At 42.3% G+C, this 21,548-nt stretch overlaps 1 protein-coding gene across 3 annotated transcripts in view; it reads left to right on the top strand.

Annotated features, from left to right (window-relative positions):
• The window catches only part of GLI3 (GLI family zinc finger 3), a 279,940-nt gene that overhangs the window by 188,726 nt on the left and 69,666 nt on the right, over positions 1-21,548 (top strand). For all 3 annotated transcript variants that reach the window (XM_089315656.1, XM_070059772.2, XM_089315658.1), the window contains 3 exons: positions 2,341-2,543; positions 5,526-5,672; positions 10,091-10,292. In XM_089315656.1, the coding sequence (XP_089171782.1) occupies positions 2,341-2,543; positions 5,526-5,672; positions 10,091-10,292 (552 nt within the window). The remainder of the gene's footprint in view (positions 1-2,340; positions 2,544-5,525; positions 5,673-10,090; positions 10,293-21,548) is intronic.

Here is a 21,548-nt window from a genome sequence, read left to right as displayed (position 1 = left end):
CCACCCAGGCCATTGCAGCCATTTTTGAGGGAGTGAGCCAATGAATGGAACATCTCTCTCTCCCTCTCAAAGGAACATCTCTCTCTCTCCCTCTCCCTCTCCCTCTCTCTCTCTCCCACTCACTTTGCCATTCAAATAGATAAATAAATCTTAACAAATCTTGAAGCAACCAGATTTTCCTTCAGTGTATGAATGGATAAATCAACTATTGTACATCCAGGCAATTAAATGTTTGGGCTAAAAAGAAATGAGCTTCAATGTTATAATTTCTGTCTAAATAATAACAGTAAGAAATGCATGGTCTTCATTATTTGTAGTTTATATTATCTAGTCCTTGTTTCTGTAGATCACAAGCAAAAATTTGTCTGAGGTGTCATTTTGTGAACTTCTTGAAATGTCTGTTCCTGTACACTTCTGCTGTGCTGACATCTCACTATAAGCCTATAAATAAGCTTGTGCTTGTGAGAATTATTTTGAGTCAGATGGGAAGGTTTAGTTGTCTTTCCAAGTAGAGTTTGAGCACCCCGTGTAGCCTGTAAGGTAGTAGACAGGTCTAAGTGGAGTTGAAGACTTCAGCAAGGGCAAATCGGTTCAGAGTTGAATGGATACTTTAACCCTTGGCACAAGCTAACATGTTTTGTAGGGAAAAAAAGCTAAAATAAAGGATGGGTTGTGCTGATTTCTAGTTAAACACAAGTAAGTTTTCTAATTTCTAAATGAGTAGAAAGCCTCCCATTGTTTTGACAAGAAATAACTTTTCAGGTGGTGAGTTCTTATTCTTCCCACATGTAAATTTAGAAAACTCTGGATTCTTATTTTACTTCACTGGAAGTAGCGTGTGAGTAACAAAGAAAGGGCCTAAGGGCCTCTTTTTTTTTTTTTTTTTTTTTTTTTTTTTTTTTTAATCAAAATGAAAAAAGAGTAAAAAGGAGAGGGTGAGAAAATCCACTCCCCCTCCATATTTCAACCTCCTTTATTTTCTAGTGAGAGGAAATTTGTTATCTGATCTTGGGGTTCATTCATTTCAGTGCCTGCACTTTGCACTCAGAAGAGCTGGCTTCTACCAAGATTATATTCTGACAGAGTGATGGGTCCAGGGCCCAGCCCTCCATGTGTTGGGTTTGCAAGGAGAAAATGCGTCTCACCCTCCCTTTCGTGTCAGACCTAAAAGCCAGTGGCATAAGAGGAATTTGCCCTGCTCAGTTGATCTGTCTCCATCAGACCCTCTCCTTTCTATGGCCGTACCCTCTGTGAATGAGAAAGAGAGTGCCAGTGTTTAACTTGTCACAGCCAGTTCACTGGATTATCCACACAAAACATTTTCTATTAGAGAAGGAACAAGACAGCAATGGTGTTACAGTCTAGAAATGGCTGTCCCCAGGGACTTCAGCAGTGGCTGCAGGATGTCGGACAAGTGAAGGAAGATCAAAGAGTTGATCAGGATATGACAGACACAAGGTACAATTTAGCACTTATTTCCATTAGCCAAAAGCATACCTTCTCTCTCTCTCGGCACATTATAACCAAGCCATGAGCTTATTAAAAACACCCTTCTTTGCCAACTTTCAGACCTCAAGAGTAGTTATTCATTGCTCCCTGGACATGGTTATGGGGATGCTCATGAAAAACAGGCAGAGCCGAAGGCGGGTACAAGTGCTGCCTTCTCATCAGTGCAGCCCAGATCTGTGAAGTTGGCTTCACTCAGCACAGCCAGACTGTTGGAAGTCCAGCATGTGCATGGATATCTGGGGGGCTGAGTTCACATTTGTAATTACAGACTTCTGAAGTTAGTCATCTCTCTTCTTTATGGGCAGACCAAGAAGGATTTGAGGCTGCATTCTTTCTTTGTTTCTATTTTTATGAAACTTCATGACAATAAGGGGTAAGTTTTAAATGATAACTTAATGTCTGGGTCAAATGGTATTATACTGAGTGGTAGCAAGCACTGGAAGTTGTCTTAGTTTCTTCTCCTTAGGAGACTCAAAGGTGAACCTGTATCTCCCCATATTTGGAGTGCAAGGAAGTTTCTCGAAGTCAGTGTTCTTTATCCATATAACTGCATAGTAATGTTCTGCCTGCTTTATAGCATCCTGATTTTAAGGAAGTCTAACTGGAAATATGTGAAGGTACATTCAAAAGTTGTGGAAAATGGAATTAAAAGATAAGTGTATTTTGTTACAAAAAATGCTTGGAATTCCTGCATACAAGTGTATGCCCTGTATTTTCCTGCTAAAACACTTTGAGTTCACGTACAACCTTATTTTCTTTTGCAGACATGCTTTGCCCATGGAGATTCGTGTCTCACGTGTACCTCTTGTGTCTGGTTTTCTCTGTCCCCAGGCCTTCTGCCTTATCTAGTAGCCCGACGTATTCAGACCTGCCCTTCATTAGGATCTCCCCACATCGGAACCCTGCAGCCTCTGAATCTCCCTTCAGCCCGCCACATCCCTACATTAACCCTTATATGGACTACATCCGGTCCCTGCACAGCAGCCCCTCCCTCTCCATGATCTCGGCAGCCCGGGGGCTGAGCCCTACAGATGGTAAGTCTCAGACTGCTTCTGCTTCTGCTTCCACAGGTCCCACCACCGCCTCCCCACACCTCACCTAGGACACCACGTAACTCACTGAACATCTTCCGTTCAGTGGGTGTCTCCCATACTCCGGATACTGGGCTGCGTGCTTTGAGTGCCTGGTTTTCTAGCAGTGTCCAACGCCTCTGTGCAGGTGGTGTCAATGCAGGTTTAGTATCCCTCATCTGGAATCCTTGGGTCCCGAAGTGTTTCTGGTTTTGGATTCCTTCAGAATTTGGAATATTCACACAAACATAATAAGATATCTTGGGAATGAGGCCCATAGATTAATGTATTTTTCATATATACCATATACATATTCTCTGAAGATAATTTCATACAATGTCTTTAATTTCTGCATTTGAACTGCAACCTGTCACATGAGGTCAAGTTTGGAATTTTCCACTTGTAAAGTCAAGTAGTGTTTTGGACATCTGAGCATTTCAGGTTTCAGATTTTCAGATTAGTGATGACCAATGTATATCTGCATTTTGAGTTAAGGGTAGCCATGTGCAGAGGGGTCTAGGAAATTGCACCCTGGTCGGTGATCCCATTGTCAGTCAGTGGCAGAGGAGGAACTCAGATCTAGATCTACTGACTCGCAAACACAGTGTCTTCATCGTTGTTCTGTTCTGCTACCCCACATCCAGTTAGACTGGCCCTGCAGCCCTTCACACACGTGCAGGAATAACCTGAGCACTCTTCTCCCCACATCCTGAATACTGTTCTGTTCTGTGTGTCTTCTGAGAGGCACATTTATACGGTGTGTATAATAGAGCAATGCTTCACAGCTCTTATGTGCAGATGCCTTATCTGGGGAGCCTGACAAAATGCAGTTCTGTACTGAGTGGGCATGGTGTGCCCTGTAATTCTGCACTTCTGAAATTCTACCGAGTGACGTCAGGTCTTTTGGTCCATAGACCACACTCTGGGTAGCAAGGTCTAAAAAAAACATCATGATGTGAACCTGTTGCATGTGCTTCTGTCCTTGGCCATGCCAAATGAAGAATCTAAGAGGAATATGGTGGGAATGAAAAGAAACTTAGACTTTATTTCTATAATACTGGATAGTCATTTTAGGTTCCCAAGGATCATATTCCTGTTGGTTCCATTAGCCTCACAATTAATTGCATTTCATATAACTCTTTTTAATTGGAGCTCTGTGTTCCCCTGCTGTCAAGTTATAACCCATTCCTTTGATTCAGGAAATGACTTCCCCTCTCATGCATGCATATACAAATTCACTTGCCCACAATTGCTGGGATCTGAATTAAGACCAGAATTGCATAAGTCTTATTAATTGCAGGTAGCAGGTTATGAGTTCTTTGCAACAGATCACAAGATGTTGCTGCTTGTTTCAGAACAAAAGAAACAACATGCACTTCGTTTCACTGACTAGTGAGGCCACCCGACTTCCAGGCACCCTCCACATTCTTCACAGAGGCTGTTTCCTGAAGCTGGTCCTGCACCGTGTGAAGTTCATGAAGTTTCTGGGGAGACACCCATTCAGTTGTATTTCCAGGAATAACTTCTTCCAGCAATAACTTCTTTTTTCCTTCTTCTGATTCAATGCAGTAGATACAATTATAAGATACTAAAGGAATAAGTTTTGCTACTTACGCAAAATTCCTATTTTAATAATACAACTCTAAGAGGGTCAAGTTTATTCTTCTGTTTCAGACCTGGTTTTGCAGTGGTAGAAATGGAGTTCTCCCCATGGAAAACTTGGGAATTGGTGAAAATGACAAGGAGACCAGGTAGAGAGGCAGGGAGGCCAGCTAAAACTGGATTTGGAGTTCTGCCCAGCTGGCAGAAAGCTATTTGGGCCATTGGTTAGTGGCACCATTAGTTGATCTGAAAAGCGTACTTAGCACCCACTTTCGATAGCACTTGATGTTGAGTATGAATAAAACATTCCTCGGTTGACCTGCCTTCCTTTTCCCGCCTCTTTAAGTATGCAGTCAACAGCTGATCAAATAGAGCAACATCACTAATATTTCTCTCTTATTGTCTTAAGTTTCCTTTTTTAATATCTGTATCCTTGCCATGTATCATGGGAGAAACATCTGAAACACCCACAGGCCTGCTGGGACACTGATGTTCCAGATAATATTTGTAAGACTAGCTTTAAGTGATCAACTGCTATGTGCTGAGGACTTTCCCTGCATCTCTTCTGATTTTAATTCCTGCACAACCTCATGAAGCCAGTTTGAATCCAGACAGATCTCTGTGTATCTGGAGGCCACCCTTGGAAGCACTGCACTCTCTTGCTGCTTTTGCACGTAGCTTGCTGGGTAGAAACCAGTAATTATCCCACTCATAGAAGGCTGACTCTTGCTGGTAAATTGCTCCAGATTGATGGGTGTATTTTCTTTTTGATTTTCTAATGAGGAAAAGGAAGAGAGAGCTTTTAAATTACGGAACATGACATTGCAGCTTATCACTCGGCTGCTTGTTGTTAAACTGTGCTGCCCTCTTTCCCACTCCTAAGCCCTGGCTCCTCGTGTTAGTGAAAGTTAACTCAGACTTGCTCGTCAGAGAGCTTCAGGAGATGTTTGAAGTATGTCTGGTTAAGATATCATAGCTGTCTGGGTTGTCTACTGGTGTAAGAAATGTGCAAATACAGCGATTTGCTGTAAGAAACTTGATTTTGGGGGCCAAACCTGATTATGTACAGATGTATTGTGATCATTTTGAATTCTTAATGGTTTCTTTAGATAAACATCGTAAACTTTGTTCATGTTTTGTATTCCTTTCCTTCAGTTTTATTGGAAAGTAAAAGATGGCAAACGGACATCAGTGAGAGCACCCTTTGAGTTAGAGGAGCCTTCTTGTAGTGAGCCTTACTTAGAAAGAGCCGCTTACTGGGATGCAAGACAGTTGGGCCTTGGAGAAGCAGTGGCAGCGGATCTCCTTCCGAGTGTAACCACCCCTTTCTGTGTCCCTGTGCAGCCCCGCATGCTGGAGTCAGCCCTGCGGAATACTATCACCAGATGGCCCTGCTCGCCGGCCAGCGCAGTCCCTATGCAGACATCCTTCCGTCGGCGGCCACCGCCAGTGCAGGGGCCATCCACATGGAGTACCTTCATGCCATGGATAGTAAGTGACTGGGCTGCCCCTGGAGTCCTGGAGGTGGGGAGGGGGTGAAGAGTGCTGACATGGAATGCGGGGATCAGACTTTTCAGCTCAGAGAAGGGAGCAGCACCTGTACTTGGTGCTCTGCTTCCCTGGGTCCTCTAAGCAGCTGCCGCAGGTTGGACCATCCTGTGACTGTGTCTGGCTGGGCAGGGGGAGGGCTCCAGCAGAGAACTGGCAGGTGGGAGCAGTTGTGATGTGGGAGGTATCTGTGAATTTAATGAGTGCAAAACTGCTGCTGCCCTGATTCTTGTGATAACGAAACAAGGGAATAAATCAGATTCATGGATGGATTCTGTAAGGTCACCCTTTGGTTTCTCGTATTTTATGATGTACATTAGGTAGTTTTTTTTTAATCCTTTAATGTACATTTTTTATATCACATTTATTTGGCCCTATATGTTTTCTTCACATTTAAAAGAGTCTATTCCCTAAGACCTTTATAGCTACTGAATACATGAGAGGTCAGAATAGATACATCTAGAAAAAAGAAACCTGTTTCTGTATCAAAAAGAGCTACTTGCAGTGCAAAAGCAGTGGAAGGAAATGGGATCATTGGTTTCATGTTCATGTTCGGTTACTTTGGACTCCCTCAAGGCACATGATGACTCCTTTGGTCAGAGACAGACGGCCTATGATGGCTGTTCTTCAGAACACCCAGAGTTCTCATTTATCCGCATCTTTGAAGTCCACATCCCTTTGCAAGATGCCAGGAGGTGAGCCTAGAGCATCAGCTGAGTCACACATGAACAAATCCACGCCTTTCCAAAGTGAGCACAGTATGACGTTGAGTAGGGAGTATCCTTGCAGTCGTGTTTGTTTTTGCTGTTAGCAGTGTTGATCTTTGGCTTTTCCATCTGCAATCTGTTTGGATTCTTCTATGACAGAGAGTGTGCATTAGTCAACTCTCTAGTAATTCAGTCCTGAGATTTGGAATAGAGGAAGGTGACCGAGCCTTAGTCTCCTTGCCACCAAGAGCCACCTTCCTGTCTCCCACAAGAACAGATAATCTGCACTGGTTTCCATTGGGGAGCTCGTTACCACACACAAAGTGAAAGAACTGCGTTAAATCTTCTGCAGAGGTTTTGTTTGTCTTTGTAGGGTAGACAGCTTACATTTCAGATTCATCATAACCACATTTCAATTAGCGATTGTTGGGAAAAAAAGTTGACTGTTATTATGCAAATTAGTTATTTAAAATCCGCAAATAAAGAATTAAAATAAGAGAGAACCCTTGGAAGGTCAGCCCACATTACTTTCTCTATTTGATGAGAATGTGTTTAGTCAGGCAGTGGCGGTTTTTATCTAAATAAAGGATGAAGCTACCCTTTTACTTTGTAAAAACTAATTAAAGGAATTTTAATTTGCCTGAGTATATGGTAAATTGATTGTCATTAAGTAGGAATTTAGATGTCCTATCATTCATCACATAAAAAGAAACCTCCTTTTTCTTTGTCAGAATTTTTTATTAGAGTAGAGAAACAAAACAATTAGCAGAAAGCCAGATTGGAGATATTTGTGTTGCTAGAACAATGAAAACGCTCTGGCTTGTGCGTGAGCAGAAAGTGCTGTGATCAGGGAAGAGCTGAGCTGCTGCTCCTGGAGCTGTCTTGGAAATGCTCTCCGGTGTGTGTCTCAGCAGCTCACTGAACAGGGGCTCCCAATCACTGTGCCAAAACGCTTTCTTTTGTTTGCTTGGTTATTAGGGGTTGGGAAGAGCATAGTACAGAGTGTAGGGCAGCGTCTTCCTTCCCTCTGAAATAATTGAAGTAGCATTTACATAGAATATGAGAAGATGAATAGTGGGAAAGTGAAGTCGTAGGGGATTTTTTTTTTCCAATGGAGGAGGGAAACACTGATCTTTAGTTACCACGTTGCCACCCACAAGGGCAGATCCAAACTGGGATGTAACTGATCATTCCAATTGATTATTAGCAAATCTTCAGTACTCTACTTGGCAGAAACCTGAATGAACTGGTTTCAAATGAACTAGTGACTTTTAAGTGAGCCAGCAGTGGGCAAATATGGGTTTCAGCAAGATGTAAGGTAGAGTATTTATAGTAGCACGTAAGAATAAACAAGCCTGTGTATGGTTCTAAATCTACCTTCTCGGATTTGAGTGACCTTTTTAGAAGATAAAAGAATATGATATCCTGGAACATCCTAGAGACAGGCCCCTGAAAACCTAATTATTTATTTTGTTGGAAGTTTACTTAAATAAGAGCCGATCTTTTAGGGAAAAGCAGAGAGGAGATGTCCTGAAAAGGCTGTGTTGCACCTGAAGCATTGTATGGGGATAAGAAGGTCTTGCCAGGCACCTGAGCTCTGTCTTGATGTGATACTAGGAGCATCAGATAACCTCCTCATCTCTGCGTCACTGCTGGTTAGTGATTTGGAAACCTAGAGATGGTCCAGGCATGCACACTGTCCGGGATCTCCCTGTTTCTTCTGACTCTGCCAATGATTGCTAAGTCCTACAGAGAAGGGCTGTGGTTCAGGATCACATGCAATTGACGATAAATATGTTGTTTTTCTTTCTTGGAATATCTGTAAGTGTCATTCATGTGTGTCATCAGTGAAAAGTCTCTATGATGAAATTAGCCTCTCAGAATGAGTAAATGTGACACAGTTATGTTGGAGGTGGACACCATAAGGGAAAGATGCTGACTTAAATACCTAAAAACGTGTTCATGGTGGTGGTAGCTAATGCGCCCTGAATCAGGCTGTTAATAAAACTATTCAAAATGAGGCAATTCCTATTAAATAGACTTGAGAGAGATGTTTGAATAGATACCACATATTCAAATTGATTTTCCAGTTTTTATATATGGATGACACTTATTTCTAGTTTGTGTTATAGTATAAAATATTACATATTTGTGTATCCCATTTCATTAAATTGCTCAAAGCGTGTTGGATTATTATCTGTATCAAGGTCTCTGTTAAATTCCCAGTGAATTTTTTGAAGACGAAGTGCCTGGATTTTTTTTTTTTCTATAAGTAGGGCTTACCTACTATTTAGATTTCTGGACATAGTCAATTTTCTGTGCCCCTGTAAGCAAGTATACCCATGCTATAAGGCAATAGAAGCTTCCATTTTTGCCTGATACTAATAATAGTGTTTGATTTGCCTCTTATCTACTGGGATTCTGTTCTGTTTGTTTCATCAAATGTATGTTGACAACTCTGTGATGTAAATAGGACCTTTACAAAGATGGGAGTAGATCTGTGGCTCATGGTCCTCCCTGTGCTCTGAATTTCACATCTCCCCTATCTTCCAAATTAGAATGCAGATGGGCATTTAATTTTCAACTCCTCAGGTAAAAAGCATTGTGTTGGGTTGGCAAATATTTAAGTTTGCAATAGTAACCTCCAGACTAGGACTTCCTTGGAATTTTCTTGAAGCCTAAAATCTTCAATCTATGTTATCCTCTGTTAAATCTTCCTGGAGAAACAAGACCTAGAGAAGGATTACAATGCCTTGTGGGCACATCACATTTCATAACCGTGTTTTCTGGGGTTTCTACCTCCACCTTGGAAAACCTGTGAACACACAGCACCCCAAGATTTAAATATTTTGTGGGATGTGTGCTCTTAGATTATCCAGAATTGGGGCCAGAGATCTTTAATGTTGACACTTTTGGGTTGAGATCATCTTTATTGTGGGAGGCTGCTCTCTGCATTGTAGGATATTCAGCATCCCTGGCCTCTACTCACTAAAAGCCATTTGTGCCCCTGCGTTGTGACAACCAGAAACGTCTCCAGATGTTACCAAATTTCCCCTGGGGGACAACATTGCCCCCAGTTGAGAACCACCAGTTTGGGGTAATATATCCACTAGTTATTTTAGAAATGCTTTAAGTATGCTGTCGAGTAGATAACTGCAGAAATCACAGGGCAATGAGGGCATCACTGAGCTGAATTTCGTTTCTTCTGATACTTCAGTTCCCTGTTTTTCCTTTGGCTCGGTGACTTAAAACGGTATGTGTTGGGATGGGGAGGGCGGAGTAGCAACTGTGGGAACCACTGTCTTTGTCACTTGTGGTGAATTAATGATGGGAATATCTAAGCAGCCGTCAGATTCATAAATCACTAGAAATGAGAGGGATAACACATAAAAGTCTCTCCCTTTTGTTTAGCAATTTATCATTTTGCCTGCACATTAATAAACAGAGCTCCCCCGAGGTAAGCCCCTGGAAGATAAATATTTCTCCCTAATTTCCTCAATTGTAGCCCATAGACCACAAGGGGGAGGAGAGGGGCCTGTCACCATGAGTTGCCGGCTTCTTATCCTTCTCTTCTTCCACGCAGGCGAGTAGCAATCAATAACAGGTATAGAGTCCAACTGCAGGTAATCAGGTTCTGTTTTGTTTGTATAACAGGCACCAGATTCCCCAGCCCCAGGCTGTCAGCCAGGCCGAGCCGAAAACGCACACTGTCCATATCACCACTGTCCGATCATAGCTTTGACCTTCAGACCATGATAAGGACGTCTCCCAACTCCTTGGTCACGATTCTCAATAATTCCCGTAGCAGCTCTTCAGCAAGTGGCTCCTATGGTCACTTATCTGCAAGTGCAATCAGGTATGTATTTTCCTGAATCCATTATGTGATTTTTTAAAAAAAATAAAATGCCAGCACTTGACTGCACCTGTAGTGATGCATTTGCAGTACCAAGTGCCTCTGAGAAAGAATAAAACAGCATGCCACTGTGTCTGCACCAGGATGCAGATCAAATATCATGGCAATGAACTTATGCAAAGACAGTTTGGGGGCCATGTTTTTTTTCTGGGGGGTGTGGGGGTGGGAGGTGGACATCAGTCAGAAGCCCACATGTTGAAATAGTGGTTATTCAGTTGTGATGAAATCCACTTCTTAGAGATAGCAGATGTAGCAAATCTTATCTTCTCTCACTAATATTAGTTCTCTAGAGAAATGAGGACTCCGTGGCTGGCCGCGTAACACACGTGCAGAGCAGGAACAGAAATATAAACAACAGTCATGGCGAAAGTCTTGTCCTATAACTATGAAGGGCAAGGAGTCCACTGGAGAGAGAAAGGAAAAGTTAGCAGGATTTTTAGTCTAATAGAAATTCAGTGCAAATGACATTGGAAGGCAGAGTGTTCAGAGGAAATCTGGCAAATGAATGTTTCCTTTTTTTCCCAATGAAATATTTTTTAGTTTAGTTTAAGAGGCCTGAATTTTGACCATACAACTTCACTGCGGAATGAAAGGATTTTGCCCTTCTTTCCATGAAGCCTGTTGTGTGTACTTGCATGTGAAGGTCCAAATACAGACTTTTATAAACATGACTGATGGAAAATATTGCTCACTTGCTAATGATCAAACCTGGGCTAATGTCAATAGTAGGGAATACAAGTAAGTCCATTTATGAAATTTAGATGTGTTTACACTGCTTTGTCAGCTCATCATTTACTGTTTGAACTGAGTAGTTCACAATGATTATTCAAAATAAAGAATTAAGCAAGCATGGTCATAAATGTTCTCTCATTTTGCCTACATTTTTCCATTAATGATTTAATAATTCAGTTATTAGCAATGTTTCTGTAGTTTTGCAACCCACTGATGAGTCCTTGTTTTATAAAACTCCATACTAAAGGCTATTTTCAATACTCTTGCGTTTACTAAAGGAGATTTTGTTTGGCTGTTTCTGTGAATGGGCAGTAGCATTAGTTGTAAATTGATGGGTTTTCCATGGTATGTATTCGTATTATGAAAACTGTAGCATTGTAGAAAAAAACAGTACTAGCAGTAAGAACATATCAGTATTTATTAGAAATAATGTTTTTCCATACTATTCTATTTTGCAGTTTCAGTTTTTTCTTGTTTGATTTTTCTGTGAGGCTCTTTGGCAGGCTAGTTAGTATGTTATAAATATATAACATATAAATATAAATTTATAAATATTATAAATCCCAATTTTGATATGATGATTCTCTGCCACTTTTCTTTCTACTTTTCATATGATCAGTAAAATGTGAAACCATGGAGTGAAGTAAAGAACCATCACATTCATGATTGTAATCAGGATGTGGAGAAGGGCCTTGGGGTGTTTCCAGGTTAGCCACTGTAGTCACAAATGCAGGCTTTGGAGTGGGGCTTGTCTGGAGTCCAGCTGTCCTCAGTCAGCTGTTTAAACCTAACTTACCTTGATTCTCAAGTTCAGTCTTCAAGTTTGTAGACCACAGGTAAGATAGCCATGTGGTAGGAAAGGAGCATTTATTAAAGCTGATGTGGATCCTCTGTGGTGGGGTGAGATCCCTCTCTGGTCAAATGCTTAAGAGTATGGGTGTGGCAGCAGATGAGCTACCATGGCCTGGCTGTGCCTCACCAGTGGCCACGCCTGTCTTTCCCTAAGGAACGGTGCCAATCTCAGGACCAGGGCCCAGTGATTTCTTCACTCCTAGCAGATATTCCCAGGTCACAGCCTGCCAGGGATCATGTCTGAGCTTAATGAGATTATGTGGTTGTTAATGGCTGGACTCAAGTCATAGCATCCAAACAGAGATGTGGCACACGATGGCATTCACACAGAATCACCATGTGGACATCTCTTTCTCTGGTTTCTCTTTAAATTTTCTTTCCTCTTGTTCTGTGCCCAACTGTCTTGGCTTTTTGACAGAATTCAAAGGACATAGGTTAGAATGTGGCACACAAATGGTCATGGCAGTACTATGTTGACTTATTCTTACCCCATCTTCATGGACTTTGGCTCCTCTCACCTTTGTCCAGGTAAGCTACTGCCAGTGCCTGAGAGACCACTGACATCCTGGCTTAAAATAATTGTCCCCCAGTTTTCAGCAAGCTACACTAGGCCCCATTAATCTCAGTAGAAGTGGAAGAAGAGATTCACTATAAAGACCAGTTATGTTCCAGGAGACCTGGGACAGGAGACCCAGGCCCATCTTGCTCTCACTCCTTTGCCTCTGAGTCCATCCATTGCATCTTCTGTCTTGCAGTGGGATCTCTCACTCTTTAGTTGACACCTGCTGTATGTGTGGAAGCATGTCACTTCTAATGAGTGGAAGGTAATAGAGGTAACCCACAATGGGATCAGCTTGATGTGTAACATAATAATCATAGTAATTGTTATCACTTGCACCACTTACTAGGCCTTTGGATGGAAAAACACGGGGGCTTTGCTTCTCCCTGTTCTTTCACTTTGTGAGTTCTAAAACTGACTTCGGCAGTATCAGTTGGTGGTAGGGCCAGTGGATGATAGGGAAGCGAAAGAAGTATGAAGATATTTGGAAAAGTAAACTGACTTTCTCAAGACTGAAAGATGTGAGAAAGAAGGTAGATTTCAGTTGGGTTTAATCTCTGCAGTATACCAATGCACGTAAGTTCTTTTTATCTACAACATTTTTGGAAAGCAAGCAATGCTACTCCTGTTTTGCACACAAACACAGTGAGTCTTTGCAAGATGATTTGGCAAAGGTCAAGTACCTGGTGGGTATCAGTGCCAGAACTCCAATCCCCTGCTTGATGATTTTCCCCAAACTCTTTGACCTTTACACCTACATTTTTTCTAATACCTAGTTTGCTGCTGATAATGGCATTGCTTAGTGTAATGATGTCATTTAAGTTTTTAAAGATGTTATTTAATGATTGAATTTACACATTCACTTTTCTTTTTTTTTTAAGATTTATTTATTTAAAAGTCAGACTTAGAGAGAGAGAGACAGAGAGAGAGAGAAAGAGAGAGTGAAGGAGAGAGAGGTCTTCACTCCCCAATTGGCCACAACGGTTGGAGCTGTGCCAATCTGAAGCCAGGAGCCAAGTGCTTCTTCCAGGTCTCCCACATGGGTGCAGGGGCCCAAGGACTTGGGCCATCTTCTACTGCTTTCCCAGGCCATAGCAGAGAGCTGGATCGGAAGTGGAGCAGCCAGAACACGAACTAGTGCCCATATGGGATGCTGGCACCACAGGTGGCGGCTTTACCTGCTATGCCACAGAACCGGCCCCTACGCATTTGCTTTTCCAAAAACTGTCATACGTGTCTCCTTCCCATTTGTGCCTTAGTTCAGTATTTTCAAAGAGCACCATGGTAGCACCTGCTATTTCCTTACTCGTTTAGTTGTTTGTGTCTGTTTCCCTTCAGTAAACTGCAAGCATCAGGATGTTAAGAGATATGACATCTTGTCCCAACCCCACAGAACCTGGGTCTGCTCACATTGACGCCACTCAACAAATGAACCTTAAATAAATTAATTAATTAAGGATCTCTTCTATGAGCAATTAGAATTCTAACTACTGCCCTTGTTGAAGGAAGTTTCTACCTGGTAGATTAATAATTCTGATTATTAAAAGTTACAATCTCTATGAATGCTGTATTATGTGCTCAAATATTGTCACATATGGATGGATAGAGACAGAAGGATGGATACAAAATTAAGGGTAAGAAAGAAAATGTCTATTTTAAGATGGTATATGTTAAGATGAGCTTATATATTTACTTAATAATTCAGACTGCTGTAAAAATACCATAAAATCAAATACTTATTCACAAAAATATGGTTATATTAAAACGTAGTAACAGGTTATGTCAAACTTTTGCCAGATATTGTCTAGAAGTCTATCACGTGTCTTTTTATTTTGTAAATACGGTGATTATTCAAAACAAAACTTCATGCTCATGGGAAAGTTTGTTGTGAAATACCTACTTTCTCAAGAAGCTGTAACTTTTCATTGTACTGGATATTCATGGCTAAGACCAAGAGAATCACATTTATCAACTACACCTGTAGCCCCCACTCTGTCTCATTAAGCCCATTAATGACATTAATTAAAAGTTGTTCACCTCTGCTGAAACCTTCTCCCAAGAAATTGAGCAGCTGCTAGAAGGGAAGATTTAAAATGACCCTCATCCTCCTGCAGTTTTGTGGCAACAGTAAATGGAGCCGGTGCCGTGGCTCAATGGGCTAATCCTCCGCCTTGTGGCGCCGGCACACTGGGTTCTAGTCCCAGTCGGGGCACCGGATTCTGTCCCAGTTGCCCCTCTTCCAGGCCAGCTCTCTGCTGGGGCCCGGAAGTGCAGTGGAGGATGGCCCAAGTGCTTGGGCCCTGCACCCCATGAGAGACCAGGAGAAGTACCTGGCTCCTGCTTTCAGATCAGCGCAGTGCGCCGGCCGCAGCGGCCACTGGAGGGTGAACCAACGGCAAAAGGAAGACCTTTCTCTCTGTCTGTCTCTCTCTCACTGTCCACTCTGCCTGTCCAAAAAAAAAAAAAAAAAAAAAACAGTAAATGGAGTCATTTATGACTCCCTCAGTTACAGCTTTCTCACTTTCACTGTAATGGCGACAACGAGTATGGTGTCTTGTTCTTAGCAGTTTCAGGCCTGGCTTGGCCAGGAAAGATAAAATGACCCTTGGCACCTTCTGAGTCAGCTGCCAAGATCTCCCCTTCACAAGCCAGGGCAGTGCTGATGTTGCTGTTGCCCATGGTTACAGCTGAGGCTGTCGATCAGGCAGGTTGTGTGTTGTGTGCAGCATCAGCCCTCTGTGATGGTAGGCCCCTGGATGTATCTGGAAAGTCAGCTGGAGCTGCCTGAGACTTGGGGGGAACCAGTTCTTTCCTGTGCCATTGCCAGGAGTTTATGTCAGAGAAACAAGACAAAAATGAACCTAGAAACACAATGAAGAATGGATGAATACAGTGCCAAATTACCAGCGTCTTTAAGATTCCGATCCCTCTTTTAAGAGTTATAAGATGACCTTCTCCCCAAGTAGCAATGAAAGCAATACAAGGGAACGTCAAAAAAGTTCATAGAAAATGTAATTAGAAGTACAAATTTTGGTGTAAAAAGTTTGATAAACTTTTTTAAAAGATTATTTATTTGAAAGACAGAGTTAGAGAGAGAGGGCAGAGAGAAACAGAGAGAAGAATCTTCCATCTGCTTCTTCACTCCTCAAATAGCTGCAACGGCTAGAGCGGTATCAATCCGAAGCCAGGAGCTTCTTCCAGGTCCCCATGTGGGTGCAGAGTTCCTAGCATTTGGGCCATCCTCCACTGCTTTCCGAGGCGCATTAGCAAGGAGCTGGATCGGAAGTGGGTGCAGGCAGCGGCTTTACTTGCCACAGCACAGTGCCGGCCCTCACAATTTGAAATTTCTGCATAGTTTTTCATAATATACCTTTTCCACATTTTATGAAAATAGATTTTTGCACCAAAATAACATCATACTTGTATTTTCCATGAACTTTTTGAAATGATACCACATTAACAGCATGCCTAAAGGAGATAGCTGTCACTCACTTTCTGATGTGGTAATTGGCTTTATATACTTCTTCTTTTAATCTGTTACCCATTCCCCCAACATTTAGCTTAGTTGAACTACATGCTGTTCACTGTGCTGGGCGTGGAGGCTACAAAAATAAATCAGAGAGCCGTGACCCGCATGCTTGTGAAGCTTGCAAAGAGAAAAGCCCCCAAGCAGATGGGAATACATGAGAATACCTTGTGAGGATTCTGGTCAGTGCTGTAAAGGAAATGATCTAGGAGTCAAGAAAGAATAGCACAGAGGGCCTACTGCAGATGGACTGGCCAGGAAACTGAGTCCTATAGCATGGTGAGCGCCGGAGAGCTTTCCAAGAAGGGCAGCAGGTAAAAGTCCTCAGATGGGAAAATAAGGTGTTTAAGGAACTGTTAGAGCAGGGCACCAGGCACCAGATGACAGTATAGTGGGCGCAAGGCTGGCAACACTGCGGGGAGCCAGGTTAGGCCACAGTGTCCAAAGGAACCATTGACCTAGGAGCACTAGACAGCCTCCGAGGCTCGCCTCGAGGCTGCGCACTTTCCCGGATGAGGAAACTGTTGCTCAGAGTGCCTGTGGGCTGAACTGAGGTCACTCAGCTATTTGCATCTGGGAACTGTGAGTTCACCTGGTGGGCCTGACTCTAACCTTCTGCTTTTGGTTCATCAAGCCTCACTTCCTCCTCTCTTAGGAATCCTCAAATGGGAGGCACAACCAAAAGGAATATGTGCCTACTGTTCATGATCATGGTCGGGGGTAGAGTGGGCAGTGGGAACTGAGTCTTATCTGTTTGGCTGATTTTTTTTTGTTTTGTTTTTTTTTTTACTTAATGACAAGTAGCATTACAGAATACTTTCCTAAGATATAGCCTAATGCATTTTTCTCCAAAACATTATTCAGAGTGTATATGCCTGAACGTAGACGTTGGAATACTTACTCATTTTGTGAGTATATGTTCTTTATTTCTGGGGCTGGGCTGGATTTTCCAATAAATTTTCCCTGGGAATTTTTATGGCTGGAAGTGGAAGTTTTATTATTTTCCTCTCAAATCGATACATGTGTGTGCCTATACCTATGCATACCAAATAATGATAGCTCTGGGCCCATTCTCTGCAAAACTGCAGTGAACTGTTCTTTAAATGGCAGCTGTTGTGCAGTAAATTGCATCGCCATAACCAGAAGTGATGACCTCACCGGTACAACAGCCACAGAGTAGCCAGGAATTTGGTTTTCATTAGCGTCCATCTCTCCCTGGCCTCCTCTTTCTTCCTGAAGTCAGTTTCTCCTGTTTTGGTGCCTTCTTGTTATCTCAGTGGTACTGGTTGCTTGCCTTTACCTCTAATACTGGTTTCCTGGACAAAAGAGTTAGAGAATGGATTAATGAAAAGCAAATATCATCATTGACTTCTTCAATTTACAGAAAACAGGGCTGAGTGCACAGTGAAGTTTCTTAATCCCAATGTTGTGACCTAAAATAATATATCTTAATATAAGCATGTATGAGTAACCTCTAGGAGTGTTTTAAAAATGCAAACCTGAACAAAATTTCACAATCAAGGGAATTGGAAAAAAGAAGTGTTTATAGGTGGCCCCTGGGAAGAGAACAGTGCATTTCCTAAGAATCCAGAGATGCCTCTGTGATTCAAACTGCCCCATTGCCACCCACACGTGGGTATGCTATGGTTTTATCCTCTACTCAGTTGCCCACCTGCTATGCCCACTGCAAGGCCATTCTAGATCACTGGGAGAGACTAGAGATGACCTTGGAAAGAGATGAGCCTGTGTGCCGGAGCCAAGGCAGAGAAGTGGTGTGGAGGACTTACTGCCCAGTTCCCTACATCACCCTCACACTTTCCTTTCCCACATGTGTTGTGCACTGGCACAGAAGAACCCCAGCCCTACCATTCTATGGAAGTGATGTATGCTAAGAGAAAACTGTTATTTAAGGACAGTTTTTATATGAAAACAATAAACTTCAATATTGTAATCATCTTTACTTACTCTTCCAAAATAAAGAATAAGGCAAGTCAAATTGTGCAGCTTTATATATATATATAGTACCATTTTTAAGCAATATTACATAACCTTGACCCTCTTAACTCCCACAGTATACAGAATTCTGAATGTGTTTAACATACATTGTGGAGAGCCAGCTGATGAAGCAGCCGCTTGGGATGCCCACATCCTATATCCGAGTGCTTGGAATTAAATCTTCCTTCCTCTTGTGATCTAGTGTCTGGCTAATGCACCTGGAAGACAGCAGATGATGACCAAAGTACTTGGGTTCCTGCCACCCCTGTGGGAGACCTAGATGGAGTTTCTGGCTCCTGGCTTCTGCCTGGCCCAGCCCCAGATGTTGTGGGCATTTGGCCAATGGACCAGGGGATGGAAGATTCTCTTTCTCTCTGTCTCTCTCCATTATAGATTTTCTCATATGCTACCTTAATTGGATTTTATCTATTTGATTTGAACATTAATGACCTTGAAATTCCTATATATAAAGTAGGATTGAATAAATGCTTAATGAATGGCTTTCTACACTATGAACTTCTAAAGTCCTCACTTATACATCTTTCCAGGAATTAAATGTGAATTTGATTTACTGATTGATCGTCAGGTTTTCTCTGTAAATGTTGACTGTCATCACTTCCCTGGTGTGAAAAATGACATTTGTTTGACAGTCAAACATGATTATGAATTTCAGAGCTTTATGTGTTGATTACAATTAATATGTAACTTTCTGGTTATATATTTTATTCTTTGGAAATATAAATAGGATATGTAGAATCTCAGTTAAAAGTTGCAGGGTTGGTGAATGAGGTCCAGTATGTAGTTTATGACATGTATGTTAGTTGCTTCACATTGTTTGGTCTTTCCACTTAAATCCTCAGTTTGGTCCAATTGGAGATACTTGTTGAATTCTCCAGACTGTCGAGTAAGTGAGTTACAAGTAAGTGTGTTACTTACACTTACTGTACTGTGTACTGCAGTATTAAGAAATACTCTCCTCACTCCCACCCCCAGTCCAATGCCTGCAGTGGCCAAAGCTGGAAACTAAGACATCAATCCAGGTCCTTCATGTGGGTGGCAAGAACTCAATGACCTCAGCTGTCACCCCTGTCCCCCAGAGTCTGTATCAGCAGGAAACTGGAGTCAGGAGCCAGAGCTCTCCAGTTCTGGATGTAAGTGTCCCAAGTGATATCTTAACACATTAGATCAAATGCCTGCTCCATACCTCTGATTTTTAAAAAAAATTTTTTGACAGGCAGAGTTAGACAGTGAGAGAGAGAGACAGAGAGAAAGGTCTTCCCTCCGTTGGTTCACCCCCCAAATGGCCACTACGACCGGTGCACTGCACTGATCCAAAGCTAGGAGCCAGGTGCCTCCTCCTGGTCTCCCATGCAGGTGCAGGGCCCAAGTACTTGGGCCATCCTCCACTGCACTCCCGGGCCACAGCAGAGAGCTGGACTGGAAGAGGGGCAACCGGGACACAACCGGCTCCCCAACCGGCTCCCCAACCGGAACTAGAACCTGGTGTGATGGCGCCACAGGCCTAGGATTAACCTAGTGAGCCGCGGCGCCGGCTTTTTTTAAAGATTTATTTATTTATTTGAAAGGAAGAGCTACAGAGAGGCAGAGAGAGAAAGAAAGAGAGAAAGGGAGAGAGAGAGGAGTATCTTCCATCTGCTGGTCACTCCCCAGGTGGCCACAACCACCAGAACTGAGCTGATCTTAATCTAGGAGCTAGGAGCTTCCTCCAGGTCTCCCACATAGGTGCAGGGGCCCAAGGACCTGGGCCATCTTCCACTGCTTTTCCAGGCCATAACAGAGAGCTGGATCAGAAGTGGAGCAGCCGGAACACAAACTGGTGCCCGGATGAGATGCTGGCACCACAGGTGGTGACTTTACCTGCTACACCACAGTGCCGACCCCACCTCTGATTTTTGATAAAGAATAAATATTATCCAAAATATCTTAAAGATTCAGACTTTGATAATTTCATTTTTATATCTTTGGAAAATACAGAAACTGGTTCCCATTCAGACACTGTATTGTTGATTGCTTTTAACTCAGCTCAGAGCTGAACATAAGGTGAGATGATAAACGTTCCTTCTTACCTAGATGACCTCAGAATTCTGCAGCTGAGTCATAGCATCTACGGACTATCCCTTAAAACACTCAGTCTGGTGACCATAAATCCATTCTGATTAGTCAGTGACCTAGATCTACATCTTGCTCCTTCTCTCTTCTTTAGTGAAATAAAGAGCAAATTAAGCTTTAGGTTCATTTATTCTAGGTTTGTTAAAACTGTTGTTCTACAGAAGCACAAAGTGTGTTGCACATACATACTGAAACTTTCTTAGAAGTTCAAACTTGGAGAATTTTATTTTTTAAATCTATGGAAAATGGGAGAACTGGTCCTTCTGAATACATTCTGAATGAATATATTCTGAATTAATGTAACTATTGTCCTAGAAAAGCATATTATAAGTGTGTTGCAAGGCACACTGGGTCCTAAAGCTCCTGAAAATCCTCGTGAAAATGTATGTGGGCTGGGACATGTGGACACGTTTGCAGGAGCGAGCTCAGCGAGGGCGGTTTTCCCGAATTCTGTGAACGTTTCCTTTATTCCATGACACTGATCATGGGTTGTTATCTTCGGGGGCCTGTGATTGGATTAGCTCCTTACTTGGGAAGACTTGAGTTATCTAACACTTTGTCCTGATCTTATTGACTAAATATAGGTGATCCGTTGCAGGCCATGATTTTATTTTTGTTTTTCTTAAATAAGCCCAGCTTTTGTGTAGATATTTAGAAAAGTAGTAAAAGCTGCAGAAAAATAAAAAAAATATTTTATTAACTGTTGAATAAAAGAAAATTCAGAATTGGAATGTAAAATTAATTAAAATTAATCTCTCTCCCAGTGACTCATAGGAAAAGACAGGTGCACAGAAATGTGGAGACATCGAAGTGGTCAAGTTCAGGTACCGGGTTTTAGACTCCAGACTGTGTCCTTTAGAAGGAGCACAGAAATTTATCAAAGTGTCTAACAGTATTCATACTTTGTAAGAAATTGTGGAGTAAATGCATGAACTATTCAGAAAGGTTTTTCCCGGGGCTTCTAAGGGTAGACTTTACCTATCTTTTAAATTCCAGTCTCCATAATCAGCAAAGTCTGCTGAGCTGCTGAAGTGCAATTGGGGGAAGTAAATCTAGACAGTAGCTTTGTCCTGTTACAGCCACGTTGTCAAATTGTAATGGCTGGAGGAAAGCATATTTTTCTTGGAAATGACCCTTTTCAAAGCAGTAGACGTAACATTAGCTCCCCAAGGTGTCCACCTCCTGCTACCTGCAACCTGTCAACGTGGCAGTCTGCGCTCCAGAAGAGTTTTGCAGCGGGGATCAAGTTAAGGATTTTGTGCTGAGGGTCAGAGTGACCAAGTCAGAGGAAGTCAGAGTAGTGTGGAGCCCGAGCCGAGGCCTGAGGGGAGCCTCCAGAAGACAGAAGAGGTAGGGAACCTGCAGCATGCATACGTTGCAAGTGTACAAGAGTGCCTGCTTTCCA

This window comes from Oryctolagus cuniculus, chromosome 16 (genome assembly GCF_051225735.1).
Source record: "Oryctolagus cuniculus isolate XC-2025 breed Fujian yellow rabbit chromosome 16, ASM5122573v1, whole genome shotgun sequence".
In the NCBI taxonomy this organism is placed as follows: domain Eukaryota; kingdom Metazoa; phylum Chordata; class Mammalia; order Lagomorpha; family Leporidae; genus Oryctolagus; species Oryctolagus cuniculus.
Note: the sequence above shows the minus strand (reverse complement) of the source record. Positions and strands in the feature narration are given on the sequence as shown.